Below are 21478 nucleotides of genomic sequence, written 5' to 3'. Positions count from 1 at the left end.
GTTATAAAGTGTTAATAATCTACTGAACTGCAGTTACAGGCCTTCACATCTGCTCAGCCTTAAAGCACATGTATTAAACCACATCTGTATCTCACACACACACACACACATGTGCAACTCCAACGCAGACGAGTTCAGGATAGTTCACACAGTTCAGGAAAGTGATCTGAAATAAAGCTCACGAGTCAGTGCATTACATCACACTCCTGATGACAGGAGCCTCTCTCTCACACACACACACACACACACACACACACACACGCGTGTTTGATGGACACGCCGTCTGGTAGCGATCCGGAGACTTCAGGAAAAACACTGGATCCTCTCAATCTGTCTCTCCTTAACTTAACCATACTCTAAATATATGTGTGTATTCAACACTCTTTATTGGTTCCGTGAAGAAGCTTTAACTTCCACCTTTCCAGTGCAAAAAAAAAAAAAAAAAAAAAAAAAGGTTATTTGGATTATTGAAATGTTCTTCACATTAAGTAAAAATTGATCTTTTAAGAACTGATCACTGAAAGGTTCTTTGGGGAACCGAAAATACTTATTTTATGGCATCGCTAAAAAAAGTTATTTGCTAATTTTTGACGTTACATTTTGTTTAGTTTTTTACTTCACCAGAACGGTACGAAACTTGGTAAAGGTTTTGGCACTTGCTGTGTGAACACACAAAATCATGGACGAGATTCGAACATGTTTAATGGTCCTGAAAACAATAGTCACGCTTGTGTTCCTCGTGATCAATAATGAGCGCATTGGAAATGAATGAGTCGAGTTTCCTCTAGTGGAAGCGTTCGGTACTGCAGCCGAACACACTCTCACTGAAGATCATGAGATGTCAGACTCACATCTGGAACACAACAGGTTTAGATTTATGGCTTTGATTTTCTCACAGTTTTAGAGTAAAATGTGTTTTGGAAAATATATATTTTATATAAAAATTGAAAATAGTATTTTTGTACAATTTTCATAACAACAAACAAAATTCTATAACTTTTTTTAAGTTCACTTTTTTAAACTTTGTTTGTGTGTGTGTGTGTGTGTGTGTGTGAGAGTGAGTGTGTGTGTGTCTGTGAGAGAGTGAGTGTGTGTGTGTGTGTGCGTGTGCGTGAGTGTGTGAGTAAGTGTGGGTGAGTGAGTGTGTGTGTGTGTGTGTGTGTTTGTGAGAGAGTGTGTGAGTGTGTCTGTGAGAGTGTGAGTGTGTGTATGTCTGAGAGAGTGTAAGTGTGTGTGTGTGTGTGTGTGCATGAGTGTGTGTGTGTGTTAGTGTGAGTGAGTGTATGATTGTGTGTGTGTGAGAGTGTGTTTTGACCTGGTTAGCAGTGATTGACTCTCTCCCTCTCTCTCTCTCCCTCTCCCTCTCTCTCTCTCTCGGCACTACAGACTCTGGAATTAAAAAACGAATGTTTGAGCTCATTCTTTGCATTAATACTGCACTGTTCAATTATAATTTACAAGAGAGTAAGAGCGCTTTGAAATCTCACGCAACAGTGTGACTCAAAGAACAGAATCTGTCTGTCTGAAAGCGTCTGCAGTCGACTGAATTGTTCTGATGTGAATCGTCCTCAGTGAGCTTCAGTTCAGCGCATCATGAACCCACCACTAGCAAACACACACACATACACACACACACACACTCTCTCTCTGCATGTAATGAAACGCGTGTAGTGAGACTGAGGGCGAGACACACACTCAAACAAACACACACACACTTTCTCTGCATGTAATGAATGCATTGAGACTGAGGGTGAGACACACACACACACACACACACACACACACACACACACTCATCACCTGTAAGCGAATCTGAAGCGTTGCTCATTCAGAATCTGTTGATCATCTTCAGAGCTGAACTCTTCAACCTCTGTGTGTGTGTGTGTGTGTGTGTGTGTGTCTGTGTGTGTGTGTGTGTGTGTGTGTGTGTGTGTGTGTGTGTGCAGCTTTATAAATCTCATGCTGTCGTTGAACTCCACACACTGATTAAAGGGCAGAGGAGCGTTTCTCAGATAAAGAATGAAGCTTCATGATGATGTCATGTAACTTTACTACCATCTGCCACATCAAGACACACACACACACACACACACACACACACACACACACACACAGAAAAGCTTGTTTGTTTTGAAGGTACAGCTCAAACACAAGTTATTGTGGGAATTCAGTGCATGGTCATTTGCCCAAATTAACTAATTATTAAAATCAGCCGTGAAGAAAACAATACAATCATATATTCTCGACACAGGGATGTAAACACATCACAACACAAAAAACTGAATCTATATTGTTTTAAACTCTCTATACTTCAGTTGTCTGAGGCACATTCAGTACGACTGAGGCGTAATCTGATGATCATCGACAGCCAGTAACTTTTGTAGGACGATTTTCTTTGCACTGATCATCTAAGATTGTGGATGAAGATTCAAACCAACGACTTGAACTCTGATGATACGAGAAATCATAAGATAAAAATGATATTTCTAATTTCTGACGGTCTGTCTGAGGTTGTACCTTCATTTCGAAGCACGCGTTCGGTCTTCCTGTTTCTGGAGTCTGGAGCTTCACAGAGTTCATCACTGGAGAGACACTGAGTCATAAGCAGAAGAAAGAGTCAAATCTGAGCAGTTGGTGGCGCTAGAGAGTGAGTTCATCAGACGCCATTCTCCGGGCCGCCACTGGCTCTCAGTCTGAGGATGATGATGATGATGATGATGTCACAATAGGAGCGACACACCTTCAGCCCTCAAACTCTAACAAACACACAACAGAAGTGAACTAACACAATCAAACATCATCAGCGCCTGAGCAGACACACACACACACACACATGAAACATGTAATGAGCTGATAATGTTCTTCACCTTAAAGGGATAGTTCACCCAAAAATGAGAGTTAGCCCATGATTTACTCTCAAGTCATCCTAGTGTATATGACATTCTTCTTTCAGACGAACACACTCAGTTACATTTAAAAAATACTTTTAATACTTTCATGGACAGATGCACTTTTATGATGGATAGATGCACTTTTATGATGGACGGATGCACTTTTATGATGGACGGATGCACTTTTATGATGGACAGATGCACTTTTATGATGGACAGATGCACTTTTATGATGGATAGATGCACTTTTATGATGGATAGATGCACTTTTATGATGGACAGATGCACTTTTATGATGGATAGATGCACTTTTATCATGGACAGATGCACTTTTATGATGGACGGATGCACTTTTATGATGGATAGATGCACTTTTATGATGGACAGATGCGCTTTTATGATGGATAGATGCACTTTTATGATGGACAGATGCACTTTTATCATGGACAGATGCACTTTTATGATGAACGGATGCACTTTGCACTTTTATGATGGACGGATGCACTTTTATGATGGATAGATGCACTTTTATGATGGACAGATGCGCTTTTATGATGGATAGATGCACTTTTATGATGGATAGATGCACTTTTATGATGGACAGTTGCACTTTTATGATGGATAGATGCACTTTTATGATGGACAGATGCGCTTTTATGATGGATAGATGCACTTTTATCATGGACAGATGCACTTTTATCATGGACAGATGCACTTTTATGATGGACGGATGCACTTTGCACTTTTATGATGGACGGATGCACTTTTATGATGGATAGATGCACTTTTATGATGGATAGATGCACTTTTATGATGGACGGATGCACTTTTATGATGGATAGATGCACTTTTATGATGGACGGATGCACTTTTATGATGGATAGATGCACTTTTATGATGGACAGATGCGCTTTTATGATGGATAGATGCACTTTTATCATGGACAGATGCACTTTTATGATGGACGGATGCACTTTTATGATGGATAGATGCACTTTTATGATGGATAGATGCACTTTTATGATGGACGGATGCACTTTTATGATGGATAGATGCACTTTTATGATGGACAGATGCGCTTTTATGATGGATAGATGCACTTTTATGATGGATGGATGCGCTTTTATGATGGATAGATGCACTCTTATCATGGACAGATGCACTTTTATGATGGATAGATGCACTTTTATGATGGACAGATGCGCTTTTATGATGGATGGATGCGCTTTTATGATGGATAGATGCGCTTTTATGATGGACAGATGCGCTTTTATGATGGATAGATGCGCTTTTATGATGGACAGATGCGCTTTTATGATGGATAGATGCACTTTTATGATGGATAGATGCACTTTTATGATGGACGGATGCACTTTTATGATGGATAGATGCACTTTTATGATGGACAGATGCGCTTTTATGATGGATAGATGCACTTTTATGATGGATGGATGCGCTTTTATGATGGATAGATGCACTCTTATCATGGACAGATGCACTTTTATGATGGATAGATGCACTTTTATGATGGATAGATGCACTTTTATGATGGATGGATGCGCTTTTATGATGGATAGATGCGCTTTTATGATGGATAGATGCGCTTTTATGATGGATAGATGCACTCTTATCATGGACAGATGCACTTTTATGATGGATAGATGCACTTTTATGATGGACAGATGCACTTTTATGATGGACAGATGCACTTTTATGGACTTCAAATCAGAAACTGGCCATTCACTGCCATTATAAAGATTGGAAGAGCCAGAACATTTTTTAACATAACTCTGATTGTATTCGTCTGAAAGAAGAATGTCATATACACCTAGTTGACGGTGAGTAAATCATGGACTAATTTTCATTTTTGGTTGAACTATCCCTTTAAGTGCACAGTGTGTTTCTCTCCTCTGTCCATCCAAGACTTGAGCAACACAACCAAAGCTATTTAAAGAACATCCCACCGTTAACAGCCATGATCCCATGAGCTCACCAATTAACAGGGAATGTAGAAAGCAGTGGATTAACCCGAACTCAGAATAGCCTGACCTTAAACCCGGAGAGCAGGTGAGAGACCAGCGCCACGAAGCACAGACAAAACAAGCTCACACTTTCTTCAGTTCTCATGTTTATTGATATTATATGGCAAAGTTATTCTCCATAAGCCCAGAGTAAACAGACGGGAATGGGACTGCATGTTCGTTTGGGTTATAAGAGCCGTTTCAGGTGCAATTAAAACAGCAGGAGACCTGCAGATCTGTCTGAGAGAGTCGTCTAAAGTTCACAGACAACATCAGCTCTCTCTCTCTCACCTCAACAGCTTTGATGTGTCACTCGCTCTATCATTTCAGCCATAAACTCAAATGACTGCTGGGACTGTAAACGTAGTGAGCGGGAAACTTTACAGTCCAGTGTAATTAAACAGCAGGGAATAAACAACACTAAATGCTCATTTTGCATTTGCTTAATGGGAATTACAATGATAACTGACCATATAATCATGCATAATTAGGACAGGAAAGTTTCTTCCTGTAAAGATGCGGATTTAATTGACGACATCCGATTAAACTCTACAGTACTGAAAAGTCACTTCCCAGCAAACAGGGAATGTTCTCGGAATGTTACAAACACATTATTCCAGTAATGATAACAGAATGTTCGTTCAAAGTTATCTGGGCTTTAGTAACGTTCTCAACATTCTTTAAGTGTTACTACTTATTTAGAATGTTCAAAAGTAACATTCCCATGATGTTTGCGAAAGGATAAAATGGAATGTTCCCTTAACATTAGTATAACAAAGAAAAATTATTTCTGAAACATTAAAAAACTGGACATACAAATAATGGGAATTTTAGCAAAACAAACATATTTTTGTTAGTTGGGAGCATGAACTCATCCTCAAAAAACAATAATACGACCCAGATTTGTGAAAAAAAAAAAAAAAATCTACATTTGCATACATCTTGGACAGCCTAACCTTGCTGTAATAAAGTGTGTGGAGGACTTTGAACTAAATTAAACCTATATGAGTACAGGAGGTTTCCTCTGATATATCAACAGCCAAATCCATTGTCCATTCTGCACGGATTTTGTCTAGATTAATATTTGTTTATTGACATTAAAGTGTTATATTACAAATTAGTCCTTTCAAATGTAATGGAATGTTTAAAATTGCATTCAGTCCTGTACTGGGAGGAATGGATGGATATGATAAACCATTTTGATGTTGAAATGTAGCAGAATCACATCTGACCGTCTTCCTGTCCAGAAACACTAACAGCTTTAGATCACGTGCTCCTGTAAAACTTCACTTTAAGGTGAAGGGAAATACAAGGCTTGCAAATGACCGTGAGCTCTGAGATCAGCCGGTTTACGAGCGATCGTTTGTGAAATGAAAGAGCAAGCGTGCGCATCCAGAGGTTCTGTCTCCCTCGGGCTCGAAACGCTGGGAACGTTTGATGTGCCGAGACCCGCGGAGGCCAGGTGTGTAAAACTGTAAATTTGCCTGCTAAATACAAACAGGAAAAGTGAAAGAGTGCTTGACCTTCTGCAGAGACGAGCCCTTCACGCAGTAAACGGCCCTCTGTTTATCCTCCTCAATTGTGGCCCGCCTCGTTAGATTTATTACCCTCGTACATTCACTATCAGCCTTTGATGTTTGTCTGTAACACACCAAACAAATGACAGACGAGACCCTTCAGATCACATATATGAGAATGTCATAATCATTTGTTAACAAACAAGTATTCATTACTAAAATGAGCTCATTGTTCCTGTATTAAATTATTACATTGTTTAAAATAATACTTTTTTCGCTAACTGTGATTTTGTATATGTACATTTCTGAAATGCATTTCCTCTGATAACAGATCACTCTAAATTGTAATGTGGACTCATGCATTTTCTGTAAAGCTGCTTTGAAATGATGTGTCTTGTGAAAAGCGCTATACAAATAAATGTGAATTGAATTGAATTGAATTGAACTACGGGATCTTGAGAAAGGCCTGTGTGTCACGGCATGTGATTCTTCATAAATGTCGACGAGATCTCGCAGGATTCTTCCCACATACCTCAGATAGAGAGAGAGAGAGAGAGAGAGAGAGAGAGAGAGAGAGAGAGAGACAGAAAGAGACAGAGAGAGAGAGAGAGAGAGAGACAGAGAGAGACAGAGAGAGAGAGAGAGAGAGAGACAGAGAGAGACAGAGAGAGAGAGAGAGAGAGAGACAGAGACAGAGAGAGAGAGAGAGACAGAGAGAGAGAGAGAGAGAGAGAGAGACAGAGAGAGAGAGAGAGAGAGAGAGAGAGAGACAGAGACAGAGACAGAGAGAGAGAGAGAGAGAGAGAGACAAAGAGAGAGAGAGAGAGAGAGAGAGAGAGAGAGAGACAGAGACAGAGACAGAGACAGAGACAGAGAGAGAGAGAGAGAGAGAGAGAGAGAGAGAGAGAGAGACACTCACTCATTTTTACGGCTCTCTCTCACGTCCACCGGAGACCTGGCTAGCAGAAACATACGATTCTCTCTCTCTCTCTCTCTCGTTCTCTCTGTCTCTCGCTCCAGCATCCCACTGACAGCTGAGTGGCTGAGGCGTAATTGCAGAGAAGTGAGGTCAGCATGAGGCTTTTATCAGAGATTGCACATAGTTCAGGAACACGAGAAGATGCACGGCACAAAACTCACTCTCTCTGTGCGTCACATTGGAAGTTTCTCTGGAATCGTTGGGACTGAAGCGCGTGTCCTGGAGGCACAAGTAAGTCAATTTATTATTGCGAGACAGCATTATTGCAACATTTTAAACCAGTGTATTGTGTCGTAAGTTAGTTTGGCAGAAACTAGACAGAGAGCCAGAGACCATGACCACGAAAATACTGTCATTTTAAGTAGAAGCAGAGCAAAACTGAGACATTTAAAGAAGTGATAGAGAAACATTGAGACGTTTAAAAAAGTGACAGAGCAACATTGAGACATTTAAAGAACTGATAGAGAAACATTGAGACATTTAAAGAAGTGATAGAAACATTGAGACATTTAAAGTAACGATAAAGCAACACTGAGACGTTTAAAAGTGATAGAGCAACATTGAGACATTAAAAGTAGTAATATTGAGACATTTAAAGTGATGACAGACATTTAAAATACAGATAAAGTGATACTGAGACATTTAAAGAAAGGAGATAGATGTTGAGATTTAAATTAGCAACAAAGCAATATTGAGAAATTTAAAGTAGAAACAGTGTAGGAATAGAGTGATACTGAGACATTTAAATTAGCAATAAAGCAATGCTGAAACATTTGAAGAAGCGATAGGAAGATATTGAGATGATTCAAGTAGGGAATGGTCCAATGCTGAGACATTTAAAGTAGCGATAGAGAAACACTGAAACATTAAAAGTATCAAGTGAGCAACATTGAGACATTTAAAGTAGCGATCGAGCGAGATTAAGACACTCATTTTAAAGACACTGAACATGTAGAATCTGGTTTACATGTGAATGATTATTGAGTGACGAGTGAACTGTGAACTGACCTGGAACCAGACCGTGTGTGAAGCATCCGTTTGCTGATTTATATCATTTGACTGTCATTAACAACAGAAACTAACACACTTCTGCCTCCTCCAGCTCTGAGGAGATTCTGATGCTTCAGGAGGAGGTCAGAGTTCACTCCAAAATCTGAGGATTTTACTGGGAAAGGGTCCTAGCGGATCTCACACGGCCAACCAGAGTTTTGCCTTCAGTATGTGGATCATGAACTCCTCGAGAAACGCAGTATAATGCGCAAATGGACGCTGCAATGGAAACTGCCTGAGTTGCCGTGTGGACTGTGGTTGCACGTCGTGCTGGTCGTCAGCCGTGTGTGTGTGTGTGTGTGTGTGTGTGATGGCGACAGGGTCGTTGGGCAGGCGTCTGTGACTGACTGTTCAAAACACGAACGGCACACCAGGAACTACGACTACATGGAAGGAGGGGACGTCCGAATACGACGCCTCTATAGTCGCACACAGTGGTTTCTGATGATCGACGAGAACGGGAATATCAACGGGACGCAGGATCCCAACAACTGCTACAGTAAGAGCTCATCGATCACTTCTGACGTGTGTGTCTGAGGTTGTAGCTTCGTTTCAAAGCACATGTTCGGTCTTCATGTTTCTGGTGTGTGTCAGGAGCTTTACAGAGGATTTATCACTGGAGAGACACTGAGACATTAAAAGTAAAGACAGAGCAAGATTGAGACATTACAAGAAGCAATAGTGAGATTGAGACATTTAAAGTAGCGATAGAGCAACATTGATACGTTTAAAAGTCTCAATAGAGGGACATTGAGACATTAAAAGTAACGATAGAGCAAGATTGAGACATTAAAAGTAACGATAGAGCGACACTAATTCAAGTAGCGACAGAGCGACATTGAGACATTAAAAGTAACGATAGAGCAAGATTGAGACATTAAAAGTAACGATAGAGCGACACTAATTCAAGTAGCGACAGAGCGACATTGAGACATTAAAAGTAGCGATAGAGCGACATTGAGACATTAAAAGTAGCGATAGAGCGAGATTGAGACATTAAAAGTAACGATAGAGCGAGATTGAGACATTAAAAGTAACGATAGAGAGAGATTGAGACATTTAAAGTAGCGATAGAGCGAGATTGAGACATTAAAAGTAACGATAGAGCAAGATTGAGACATTAAAAGTAACGATAGAGCGACACTAATTCAAGTAGCGACAGAGCGACATTGAGACATTAAAAGTAACGATAGAGCAAGATTGAGACATTAAAAGTAACGATAGAGCGACACTAATTCAAGTAGCGACAGAGCGACATTGAGACATTAAAAGTAGCGATAGAGCGACATTGAGACATTTAAAGTAGCGATAGAGCGAGATTGAGACATTTAAAGTAGCGATAGAGCGAGATTGAGACATTAAAAGTAACGATAGAGAGAGATTGAGACATTTAAAGTAGCGATAGAGCGAGATTGAGACATTAAAAGTAACGATAGAGCAAGATTGAGACATTAAAAGTAACGATAGAGAGAGATTGAGACATTTAAAGTAGCGATAGAGCGAGATTGAGACATTAAAAGTAACGATAGAGCAAGATTGAGACATTAAAAGTAACGATAGAGCGACACTAATTCAAGTAGCGACAGAGCGACATTGAGACATTAAAAGTAACGATAGAGAGAGATTGAGACATTTAAAGTAGCGATAGAGCGAGATTGAGACATTAAAAGTAACGATAGAGCAAGACTGAGACATTAAAAGTAACGATAGAGCGACACTAATTCAAGTAGCGACAGAGCGACATTGAGACATTAAAAGTAACGATAGAGCAAGATTGAGACATTAAAAGTAACGATAGAGCGACACTAATTCAAGTAGCGACAGAGCGACATTAAAAGTAGCGATAGAGTGACATTGAGACATTAAAAGTAGCGATAGAGCGACATTGAGACATTTAAAGTAGCGATAGAGCGAGATTGAGACATTAAAAGTAGCGATAGAGCGAGATTGAGACATTTAAAGTAGCGACAGAGCGAGATTGAGACATTTAAAGTAGCGATAGAGCGAGATTGAGACATTTAAAGTAGTGATAGAGTGACATTGAGACATTAAAAGTAACAATAGAGCAAGATTGAGACATTAAAAGTAGCGATAGAGCAAGATTGAGACATTTAAAGTAGCGATAGAGCGAGATTGAGACATTTAAAGTAGTGATAGAGCGACATTGAGACATTAAAAGTAACAATAGAGCAAGATTGAGACATTAAAAGTAACGATAGAGCGACACTAATTCAAGTAGCGACAGAGCGACATTGAGACATTTAAAGTAGCGATAGAGCGAGATTGAGACATTAAAAGTAGCGATAGAGCGAGATTGAGACATTTAAAGCAGCGATAGAGTGAGATTGAGACATTTAAAGTAGCGACAGAGCAACACTGAGACATTAAAAGTAGCGATAGAGCGAGATTGAGACATTTAAAGTACCGATAGAGCGAGATTGAGACATTTAAAGTAGCGACAGCGAGATTGAGACATTAAAAGTAGCGATAGAGCTAGATTGAGACATTAAAAGTAGCAATAGAGCGAGATTGAGACAGTAAAAGTACCGATAGAGCGAGATTGAGACATTTAAAGTAGCGATAGAGCGAGATTGAGACATTTAAAGTAGCGATAGAGCGACATTGAGACATTAAAAGTAGCGATAGAGCGAGATTGAGACATTAAAAGTAGCGATAGAGCGAGATTGAGACATTTAAAGCAGCGATAGAGCGAGATTGAGACATTTAAAGTAGCGATAGAGCAACATTGAGACATTTGAAGGAGCGACAGAGCGAGATTGAGACATTTAAAGCAGCGATAGAGCGAGATTGAGACATTTTAAGGAGCGACCGAGCGAGATTGAGACATTTATAGGAGCGATAGAGCGAGATTGAGACATTAAAAGTAGGGAACTTTAATTAAATACATTCACAAACAATAGCACATTATATGCTAAACAGATCATGTGCATTATGCAGATTCAAATATAAATATTAAAAAATATCAAAGTTGCATGACAGTTTCAACTGAATGTAAATTAACTTTAAGTGTTTAAGTGTTTTATAATCTAACAGTGTTTATGAAACATTATTAGATTATACAATAATATGTTTACGTCTATCCTTGCGTTATATTAGTATAAAGTGTTCCGCAGTGAATCTGAAGGAAGCGCTCGGCTCAGATTGCAGTGGATTATTCTCCGGTCGCGTGGCAGAGTGACGAGCGAGTGACAGGCGTAAAGAGAAACAGGTGCGCGTATTTATAGCTCGTTTCCCTTCGTTACAGGACTCAGTGCTCCGACGTGAAGAGTCAGTGTGTCAGAACACAACAGGGCACTGACAAAGATTTCAAGGGAGCGTCAAAACAAAATGTGGGTTCCACTTTATTTTAAGGTGTCATTGTTACAGTGCAATTATATATTTAAGTACTGAGTAATATTAAGCAACTACATGTACTTAAAGGGTTAAGGTATTATGCATAATTTACTTTATTACTATGGTAAGTACATGTAACATATGTAACAAGGACACTGTAAAATAAGATGCTACCAAAAATTGTGAAGTCAGAACCAGGACTCAGACTTGAGGCTTATGTTATGACGATCGATATTAAAATTAATGATTCTGTTTACACCAAACTGGCTTGAACCTGATGTTATACATTCAGAACATCAGCTTCAAGCATGTTTGGTTATTAGTTATTTTGTTTGTGTATGAGAAGAAAGTTGGCGTGACACCATGCATCTTTGCTCCAGAGGGAGAGCGATTACGTCAGCTGGCGATGAAAAGAAGAAGAATTGATACAGCCAGATGTGGCCGACGACTGCACGCACAGCAACACACACACTGCTTGCACACACTGCAAGACACACACTGCAAGACACACACTGCTGAGACATGAGTGAGGGAAGGAGAGAAACAGAGGGAGAGAAAAGCAGACACGTTTTGAGGTTGTCAGAGTTGTGTCGTGACAGCAGTTTATTATACCATTACAGCTCTCACATGTAAACCACACAACTTGTCCTTACACAACTCACACACACACACAAACACAAACACAGAGCTTACGACGACAAGAGTAGTGTCCGTTTCTGATTTAAACACGAGCGTAACAAACAGGCCCTTCAGCTGTGAAATATCTGATGTGGAGCGCAACTGGAGCGTTTAACTCACTGTTGATCGAATCATCTGATCCTGATATTCCAGTTACGATCTTAAAGAAAGAAATGAAATTGCTTGCTTCATAGAAATGAATAAGTGTGTCATTAAACAGAAAAATCAAACAAATAAAGTTCATTCTTTGTGTGGGAATCAACCTTCCCCTGTCATATTAGGTGGTATTTTAAGTCTTAAAAATGACACACATCACATTTAAACCATCAGTCTAATGTAGTCTAATTACTACAGACTAACTCAAATAATTAAATGTTATTTAGGTCATTTATTAATCAATTTAAAGCAAAAAATAATAATAAAAATAATAATTTTGTTTTATTTTTGCACTTCATCTGAATGGTATTTCACACTTGATGACATTTGCTATGTGAACACACACAAAACATTCTGGACATGATTCGTAAAGGTTAAATGTTCCTTAAAAATAGTTAATAATTATACTTTGAGGCCAAATTAGCCTTGAAAATGAGTTGTTTAACCCTTTGCTGCTCTTCCTTTAGGGGACACACACTCGCACTCCTCCCGCTCAAGAGTAGCCAAACACCTCAAATGTCTTTTTTTTTTTTTTATTTAATATTTTGCATTTTGAGGGAATGTTAGGGTACTAAGTAATATCTATCCAATAATTATGATCTATCCCCCCCAAAAAAAACAAAAATATTGAAAAATAATTATGAAAAATAAAAATTCTATGGACTAAATAATTGTATTGTATTGTAAAAATTGTGTGTGTGTGGAGGGTGTGTGTGTGTGTTATTGCATAGATATTACTTAGTACCCTTACATTCCCTCAAAATGCAAAATAAATAAAATATTATTAAACTAAAAATATACGGTAACACTTTCCTTAAAGTCCTTCTGTATTATAAAAGTATTTTTAATGCAGTAATTGTGCCTTGTAATGCACTGTATGGACTCTAATTGTAACCACAGTTATAATAATACTAATCTATTAATTGAACACACTTTTACAAAGTATAATGCATTAAAACATGACAAACAACCAATTTCAGAATCTGCAAATATTATACCTTTATAATGTATTATACATAAGGGTTAGCAAATAGATTATACCGGGAGAAACTTTGAGGTGTTTGGCCACTTTTGACCGGAACTGTGTGACCCCTAAATTATTTAGTCCATCAGTTTTTTTCCTCTAATTTTTCTAATTATTTTTCCATTAACCCCATCATTGCTGTGTGTCTGATTTATAGATTGTACCCGGAAAAAAAAAAAGTATGCATTTTATATTTACATTTGTTAAATTTCCCCTAAATGAGGAGCAGCAAAGGGTTAAACAACGTCTTTCCAAGGCAGATTTGGCCCTGAGGAACCTGAAGCCGGTCTTCAAACGCTCAGGCTGATCCGCTGTCTGTGTTTCAGGTGTTCTGGAGATCAGGACGGTTTCTGAGGGAGGCGTGTTGGCCATAAAAGGCCTGAAGAGCCAGTATTATATTTCCATGAACCGAACCGGAATGTTACAGGGCAAAGTAAAACCCATCTGTCCTGCAAACACATCTTTTAATCTGATTCAAGCTAATGCATTCTCATGCTTTTAAGAGTAAATATAGCAACTTTTACAGCGAACTAAGGTCGTGTCGTACCTGTTCTCTCCTTTCCCGAACAGAAAGACTACAACGACAGCTGCAACTTTAAAGAAGTGTTTTTAGAGAACTACTACACCGCGTACGCTTCTGTCAGAAAGACTAAAGATGGAAAAGAGATGTTCATCGCTATGTCGAAAAACGGCCGGCCGCTGAAAGGAAAGAAGACGAGGAGGGAGAGCATCACTTCTCACTTCATCCCTCGAAAGTGCAGTGAAGACGAGAAGAAGCTGGCGTGAAGACGCATGCGAGTTTACTGTCAGCATGAAGTAGGTTTTATCACACTGTAAACCCTAACGCTCAAAATAATCAATTGGTTTGAGTAGAGCCAACTCAAATTATACAAATTAGTTCCATCAAATTAATTTTAATTTTATGAGTATTTAGAGCTTTCTTTTTCTTTTGAGTTCACAAAACTGACAGATTTTAAGTTACATTTTATGAACTTGTTTATTTTAATTCAGATAAACTTAAATTTAACTGAAACTGGGCTGGGATTTCCCAGCATGCTTTACCATGACATTCAAAAGGGAGAGTAAATGCTAAAATTAAGTGTTATATAATGCTTTTTGTGCCGAATTAATGTTAAGTGGGAGATTTAGTAATGTTTAATGTTTTATTATGCTAGTTTAGAAGAGTTTCTGTTGGGTTTTTTGAGGGGTTGCCATCATGGTGACGAGTGGAGAATGAGCTTTGTTTGAGGACAGTGAATGTTAAACTTTTATATTGCTGTACTCATTCAGCAAGTGCTCTGCTATCATAGCATTGTGTTACCATTAAGCAATGTAGTATTTATTGAATTAGCTGGTTAAAGCTAGCCAAGTTTCCACGACTAAAAATATAAGTTGAGCTTATGTAATAAATTTAAGTTGTGTTAGAATTACCGAACTCAAATATTTTAAGTTGCAATTAAAATGTATGAGTGCAAAACAAAAATCTGCAAGTTCTGCTTATGTAAACGTTAAATTAGTTAACTTAAAAAATTATTTGTTTTGCCAACTTAATCGGGTTTACAATGCAATAAAACATTCATGCTTTCTTTCTTTCTTTGCCGAGAAGACGTTGGTGAAACGCCACCAGCACTGGGTTTATATATGAAAATGTTTTGGACTCATGTAAACAACAGCTATAAATACTCATCTGTGTTTTGAGATAAAACTATTTTTATATTTTTTAGAGGGTCTATGTTTCTGTTCACCGCACTTTCACGACCATTAGAGACATCAAGAGTGAAAACATCGAATAAACACTGCAATGCATTTATATGAACGATCAACATTCATCCGGAGGAGTTTTGCTTTTCATTTAGAAACATTCCATTCTTGTATTCATTTCAGTGAGAAAATCAGTTCCTTTATTTAATTTTTGGCAATATTTGCATTCTAAAAAACTTTCACGCGATTGACTCATTCTAAGAAATCACATGTTTGTCAATATTCCATTACTCATACATAAACGACTTTCCTTTTCATTATTGATCAGCCTTCATACAGAGACACTTTCATTAGTCAAACACATTAAGCTGAAATGGCTTTGACAAGCGAGTCTGAGCATATAATTTCCACACAATCCCTCCGTGTTTTAATGTGATTGTGTCCATGTGTCATTGTGTGTTATTTATGATATTTATATATGTGTGTCGGTGGCTCTGAAATAATCAACTGTATTCCGGATCGCTGTGCTGAAAAAACTTGCAGAGTTCGCAGGAGTTTATTTTTTGCTGCTAGAATACTAAGTGAAATCTGAGGTTTTATATGATTATAGATCAATCTCAATAAAATATGTATGTACCTTTCTATGGCGTGGCGTGATCTGAGACGTTCACCTTCATCCGCTCTGATGATCAGCTTCACTGCGTTTATCTTATTCCCTGTCACACCGGCTGGGAGAAAAATAATCTTAAGAAATTAAGTTACTGAACACTGATCATCATAATGATGATGTCAAACAAACCGGGGACTTTTTTGTTTATTTAACAGTAAAATTCAGTGTTTTTACATAAAAAAACAATAATTATGGCATACTAATTTGAAATTATGACATAAAACAGACACATTTTTTTGATAAAATGTCAAAATTATGACAGAAACTCAATTCCAATGTTTTTCCGATGTTATCTCATAATTTCAACTGTTTAATCTCATATTTATGACTTAGTAATACCATTTCAATTTTTTTTGTCAAAATTATGATTTAATGTGTCATAATTTTGACTTTGTTATATTTACGACTGTCATAATTATTTTGACTTTTGTCATAATTTCAACTTTTTGTATTTTTTTTTAAATCTCTTTAAATTTTTAAGGTTGTAATTATTATTTACAAAAGCATGATTTTTTTCTTTATGAGGTAGAGATGAGCTTCCATTCCTTCCGGTTACATCTAGCAAAATAATCATTAATCAGCGATTTCATCTTTCGTATCACGATACACTCTCACTCACACAGTACGATAAATTACACTCTAATCAATACTTAATTGTCATATAGTTTTGCTAAGTAGTGTTGCTCAGTCCTCAGTGTTTGTGTACTTGTTGTTTCTTGTGGATGTATTTTATCTTGATCGATGGAGTCAGAGAAGCTTGAGCGAAACATGATTCCCAGGAGGTGAACGAGAGACACACACACAAACACTCACTCACTCACACACACACCCTCCTCTGACCTAAACACAGTTAAAGTAAGGTGAACACTTCTGCCAAGTCACGCAAAGTTGGTTTAAGCGTATAATTTGTAACATGTTCTGGATGTAAACAGACTCTCACGGGCCTAAAAACGACATCATTGATTTAATCAAACAAAAGGTTTGCTCGGGATCCATCTGGACCTTTACAATCAGTGTGTTTCATCAGTGTCTGTGAACGAATCTCAAAATTACTTGTCATTCCATGAAAATGTCCTAATCATTTGTCCTGTATCTCTTTGATAAACGTGTCTCGAATTCATCTGGCGTCTGTTTGTTTGTTAGTTTGTTGGTCGAAAGCCTTCAGCACACAACATGAGTTCAGCATGTTCGAGTCCAAATAAAATCAAAAGACTGAGCGATTCTGGCAGTGTAAACTGTGGACACGTCGATTGAGTTTTATCAAAGCTTTGAATCTGAGCTAAGACCAGATAAAGTCTAAAACAACACAGAGATTGAACACACATGGGCGAATCCCTCGAGACCGTGACCGGCTCACAATTCAACATCGAAAGAAAAAACACATTATGTTCTGCCAGAACAAAAATGAAGCCTATTTTTAGGATCATTGCATTGAGCTGTCAGATAATTACTGTTTCAGATAATAATGCAGATGAAGAAAATGTATTCCACTTCACTTGATTATACATACGTTAGACGTGCATTAACATTTAATTAACCCGTTAATGATTTAATAAATCCATTAAAACCAGCGAAATTAAAATGGAAAAGAATTTGGGTAAAAATAAATGGGATTTCATATTTTTCGTACAAGGATCAGAGCGGTTTCTCCTCCAGAGGGCGCCGACTGCCCTTACTGCATAGGTTTGCTTGTTTAAATCATTATCAAGGACTAGTATCTGAGGTCATCACTAGAAAATGCTTTAAAGTCTGCCTGTCAATTTTATCCCTTAAAACTCCTCTTTGATCTCCAAAATTACATATTTAAACGTTTTTTCCTGTGAAAAAAAATCTTCATGTCTTAAAATATCTTGAATGTAACCCGACACCCTTGCCTCATTTAGTATGCGTGGTTCTTTGAATATGCAAATGAGCCCCGCCTCCACTCACTCACTCAGCTCAGAGATCCACTGGTTGACATTCACTCGTTGATCTGATTGGTTACAAGGTAGTTTGTGACGTCAGAAACACCAGCGATTTCAAAGCGTGTTTTTGAGACTGTCTTTGGTTCACTGCAGTTTTAAGGAGGAAATACTCAGCAATGGTGTCGACTTATGAATTTACACATGGTTTGTCTTAAAGCATATTAAAAACACCACATAGACATATAAACAACATTAAAAGCTGGATTTTCACCACAGGGCTGAACTGCTATGAGTGAGTGGAGGCGGGGCTAATTTGCATATTCATAGAACCATGTATACTGAATGAGGCAAGGGTGTCGAGTTACATTCAAGATATTTTAAGGCATGAAGAATATTTTTTCAAAAGAAAAAACGTTTAAATATGTCATTTTGGTGATCAAAGATGCGTTTAAAGGGATCAAATTATTGACTACAGGGGGACTTTAACAACTGTCATTAATCATTTAAGAATAGTAATAAAATCTGATGCTAACATCAGAAAAGTTCAGCTTCCTCATACCTGAGCGAACAGAAGAATCATCCATGCCGTTCTTCTGTGCTTTCCTTTGTCTGCGCCTGAGACACTGATCAAAACCTCTGTAACGGATCCACAGATGGACAGAGAAACATTAATATCAGACGTTCAGATAGGCCACAAAAAAATAATAATTCTGTGTGTCATTAATAATCAGTCTGATGAAGTGAAGTGCTGGTAGATCTCAGTTTTATGCCATTTTAATCATTCTCTTTAAAGTCCCCCTGTGGTGTAAATCCAGCTTTTAATGTTGTTTATGTGTCTATGTGGTGTTTTAATATGCTATAAGTCAAACCATGTGTAAATTCATAAGTCGACTCCATTGCTGAGTATTTTCTCCTTAAAACTGCAGTGAACCAAAGACAGTCTCAAAAACACGCTTTGAAATCGCTGGTGTTTCTGACGTCACAAACTACCTTGTAACCAATCAGATCAACGTGTGATCGTCAACCAGTGGATCTCTGAGCTGAGTGAGTGAGTGGAGGCGGGGCTCATTTGCATATTCAAAGAACCGCGCATACTAAATGAGGCAAGGGTGTCGGGTTACATTCAAGATATTTTAAGACATGAAGGAAAAAAAAACATTTAAATATGTAATTTTGGTGATAAAAGATGAGTTTAGTTATAGTTACTACCAAAAATAGTTATTCTATGGCATCGCTGAAAAAAAAAAAAAAAAAACTTTTGGAAGCGTCTTTTTTAATCGAGGTTGATGGGATTTGTCTCTGTATCTGTGATGGAGTCAAGAGGATCTTGTATCATTCGTCTCACATCAGTGTGTTGTTGTCTTCGTCTGAATCCGCTGAGACCAGCCAAATGGCCTCAATCATCCTCACCACAAACACATGGTGACAAACTAAACGTGTTAAATGCTAACGGTTCGTTTAGTCTCTGCCAAATGATCGGTGCAAAGTCAGACTGCGTGAAGGTTAAACAGATGTTTCCACACAGACGGCCGGAGCTCCAGATTCTCGGGAAAAGATTGAGTTCTGGAGAGTCAGTTTAATCCAAAGCCTCTGCAGGTCTTTTTGCAGGGATTCAGACGGAAAAGGGACTCTGGCTTTGAGCTCTTCATATATTTCTCCAGAGTGACGGTAGAGATGTGATGAAGACTCGTCCAGATTCTCCTCACACGTCACTGGCCAATCAACCTGAAACAAATGGTGTATTAAAGCAATCATGCTTTGGCACAAATTTTGAAGAAAGATTTCCACAATATAGAATTTTCCAAAAAACTTACATTTTCAAACTCCTCCTACTTAGACCATTGCTCAGATTTTCACGAAAATTGGACCAGATCATCTTCAGAAAATGGAATTGAAGTTGATTCGTCAAACCGTTCTCGAATAACGCATGAACGAATCGCACGACAAAATGAACGTGAGGCTATATCTCCACAACACTTTACCGTCTTCAGAGCAAACTTGGTGTGTGTTTTGACAACCATGACCTGAGGCTACCTGCACAGTTTCGACACAGTGCCACCTAGTGGTCAGGAGATATGAAAAATTGACATTTTTGCTTAATAACTTCTGAACCGTTAGGACCATTAGATCCAGCATGCTGAGTCGAACGATACCCAATTTTCCTGTATCGGTCATTTTGTCGTAAAATGCTTTATTTTATGAACACAAACGGTCTAGGAGGAGCTTGAAAAAGCAGTTTTTTTTAAAAGAAAATCAAAATGGCGAACAGGAAGTTTGGCTGACTATGGCAAAATTGGTATCTATGTTCTCGGCATGACCCAGAGCGATATTGTGCGCTAGTGTGGACACTAATATAGTTATAATTCTTGGTGTGAACAGGCCTTAATTTACAATGGCTTCAAACGCGACTCAACCAACCAAAATCAAGGACCGGATGTTTGTTTTATTATACACAGTAAAGCACTGTAAATGTATAGAATGTATTAAATAAGATTAAAAAACAAATTATAGAGTGGATCTCAAAAACTCTTCATAATGTCACATTTCTTTTATTTCATTTAAAAATTGTATATATTTAAAATAGTTTAATTTTGATTACACAATAAGGCCTATTTTTAAGACCAATGTTTTGCAGTGTGATATTATTTTCATGAAAATGCATCATACAATATAAAACTAGACTAAGTTATAGGAACAAATACTACCATGACGTATACATACTTTGCATTATTTTATATAATTTTTTTAATCTGTCTTTTTTTTTTTACTCATGAGAATCTGAAGAGGAAATGTGCTGAATTGTCAATTTCATGAGGTCCATTATACTTTAAATTAATATAAATATAATAATGTATCATTATATCAATGTCTTACAGTAAATGAAATAAACAGAGGTTCGGAGTTCACAGGCAGGTTAACACACACACACTCCATTTTTATCATTGCAAATAACGCATATTTGACTAGACTGACAGAGCTAGGAAATGACAGACAAATTAAGTAAACTTGTGTGTAATATAAAAGTCCAACCTTGCACTTTAAAACAATCTAAACTCCGTTTTTATGATATATATATATATATATATATATATATATATATATACATAAACTCATTTTAAACATTTAAACGAGTACTTGTTTAGACTTATTTTACCTGCTGCCAAAATTATATTAAATTTATTTGTCAGAGGTATATATACAATTATACATATTCATTTTGATCATCTGAGGACTTGTTTAGACGGTTTAGACTCACCACAGAAGTTTTGGCGCAATTTCGTGAGAAGTTTTGGCGCGAATTCGTGAGACAGAGTTAATAATGACACAGACACACACACACACACACACACACACACACACACACACACACATACATACATACATACATATATACATAACTTAGCTGCTTTATTCTGCTAAATGATCATTTGAACCCACCAATCCTTGAGCTTCAATAAAATCATCCAGGGAGCAAATATTCTTCTTCTTCGTCTGTTTCTCCATGATCTCAAACAAACAACAGTCTGTTGCTA

At 37.7% G+C, this 21478-nt stretch overlaps 2 protein-coding genes across 3 annotated transcripts; one reads left to right on the top strand and one right to left on the bottom strand.

Annotated features, from left to right (window-relative positions):
• Window positions 1-6261: 6261 nt before the first annotated feature.
• Window positions 6262-21459, bottom strand: LOC311089734 (uncharacterized protein). Of its 2 annotated transcripts, XM_084124671.1 has the most exons (5): window positions 21384-21429; window positions 18505-18581; window positions 7570-7627; window positions 7349-7471; window positions 6262-6553 (listed from the first exon to the last, which is right to left on the bottom strand). In XM_084124671.1, exons 2-5 carry the CDS (start codon window positions 18527-18529, stop codon window positions 6400-6402), a joined length of 360 nt encoding a protein of 119 aa, XP_083980797.1. In that variant the 5' UTR covers window positions 18530-18581; window positions 21384-21429; the 3' UTR covers window positions 6262-6399. The 2 variants fall into 2 exon arrangements, 1 of the variants encoding a protein (XP_083980797.1); XR_014607749.1 differs by lacking the exons at window positions 6262-6553; window positions 7349-7471; window positions 7570-7627; window positions 18505-18581 and adding an exon at window positions 18705-19670 and having other exon boundaries at window positions 21384-21459.
• On the top strand, window positions 7525-17160 carry fgf7 (fibroblast growth factor 7). Its single transcript, XM_084124670.1, has 4 exons — window positions 7525-7639; window positions 8511-8957; window positions 13997-14103; window positions 14241-17160. Exons 2-4 carry the CDS (start codon window positions 8663-8665, stop codon window positions 14454-14456), a joined length of 618 nt encoding a protein of 205 aa, XP_083980796.1. The 5' UTR covers window positions 7525-7639; window positions 8511-8662; the 3' UTR covers window positions 14457-17160.
• Window positions 21460-21478: the final 19 nt, after the last annotated feature.

Source organism: Abramis brama (genome assembly GCF_963993115.1).
Source record: "Abramis brama genome assembly, chromosome: 9".
Taxonomy (NCBI): domain Eukaryota; kingdom Metazoa; phylum Chordata; class Actinopteri; order Cypriniformes; family Leuciscidae; genus Abramis; species Abramis brama.
This window is presented reverse-complemented; position numbering and strand designations above follow the sequence as displayed.

What these genes read in the sequence shown, in the direction of transcription:
- fgf7 (XM_084124670.1), top strand. Translation starts at nt 8,663, where the DNA reads ATGCGCAAATGGACGCTGCAATGGAAACTGCCTGAGTTGCCGTGTGGA. An exon ending in GGATCCCAACAACTGCTACA is followed by an intron (nt 8,958 to 13,996) that starts GTAAGAGCTCAT and finishes TCTGTGTTTCAG; the next exon opens with GTGTTCTGGAGATCAGGACG. An exon ending in CCGGAATGTTACAGGGCAAA is followed by an intron (nt 14,104 to 14,240) that starts GTAAAACCCATC and finishes TTTCCCGAACAG; the next exon opens with AAAGACTACAACGACAGCTG.
- LOC311089734 (XM_084124671.1), bottom strand. Translation starts at nt 18,529, where the DNA reads ATGGATGATTCTTCTGTTCGCTCAG. An exon ending in CAATGTGACGCACAGAGAGA is followed by an intron (nt 7,472 to 7,569) that starts GTGAGTTTTGTG and finishes ATTACGCCTCAG; the next exon opens with CCACTCAGCTGTCAGTGGGA. An exon ending in AGAGAGAGCCGTAAAAATGA is followed by an intron (nt 6,554 to 7,348) that starts GTGAGTGTCTCT and finishes GGTGTGTTACAG; the next exon opens with ACAAACATCAAAGGCTGATA.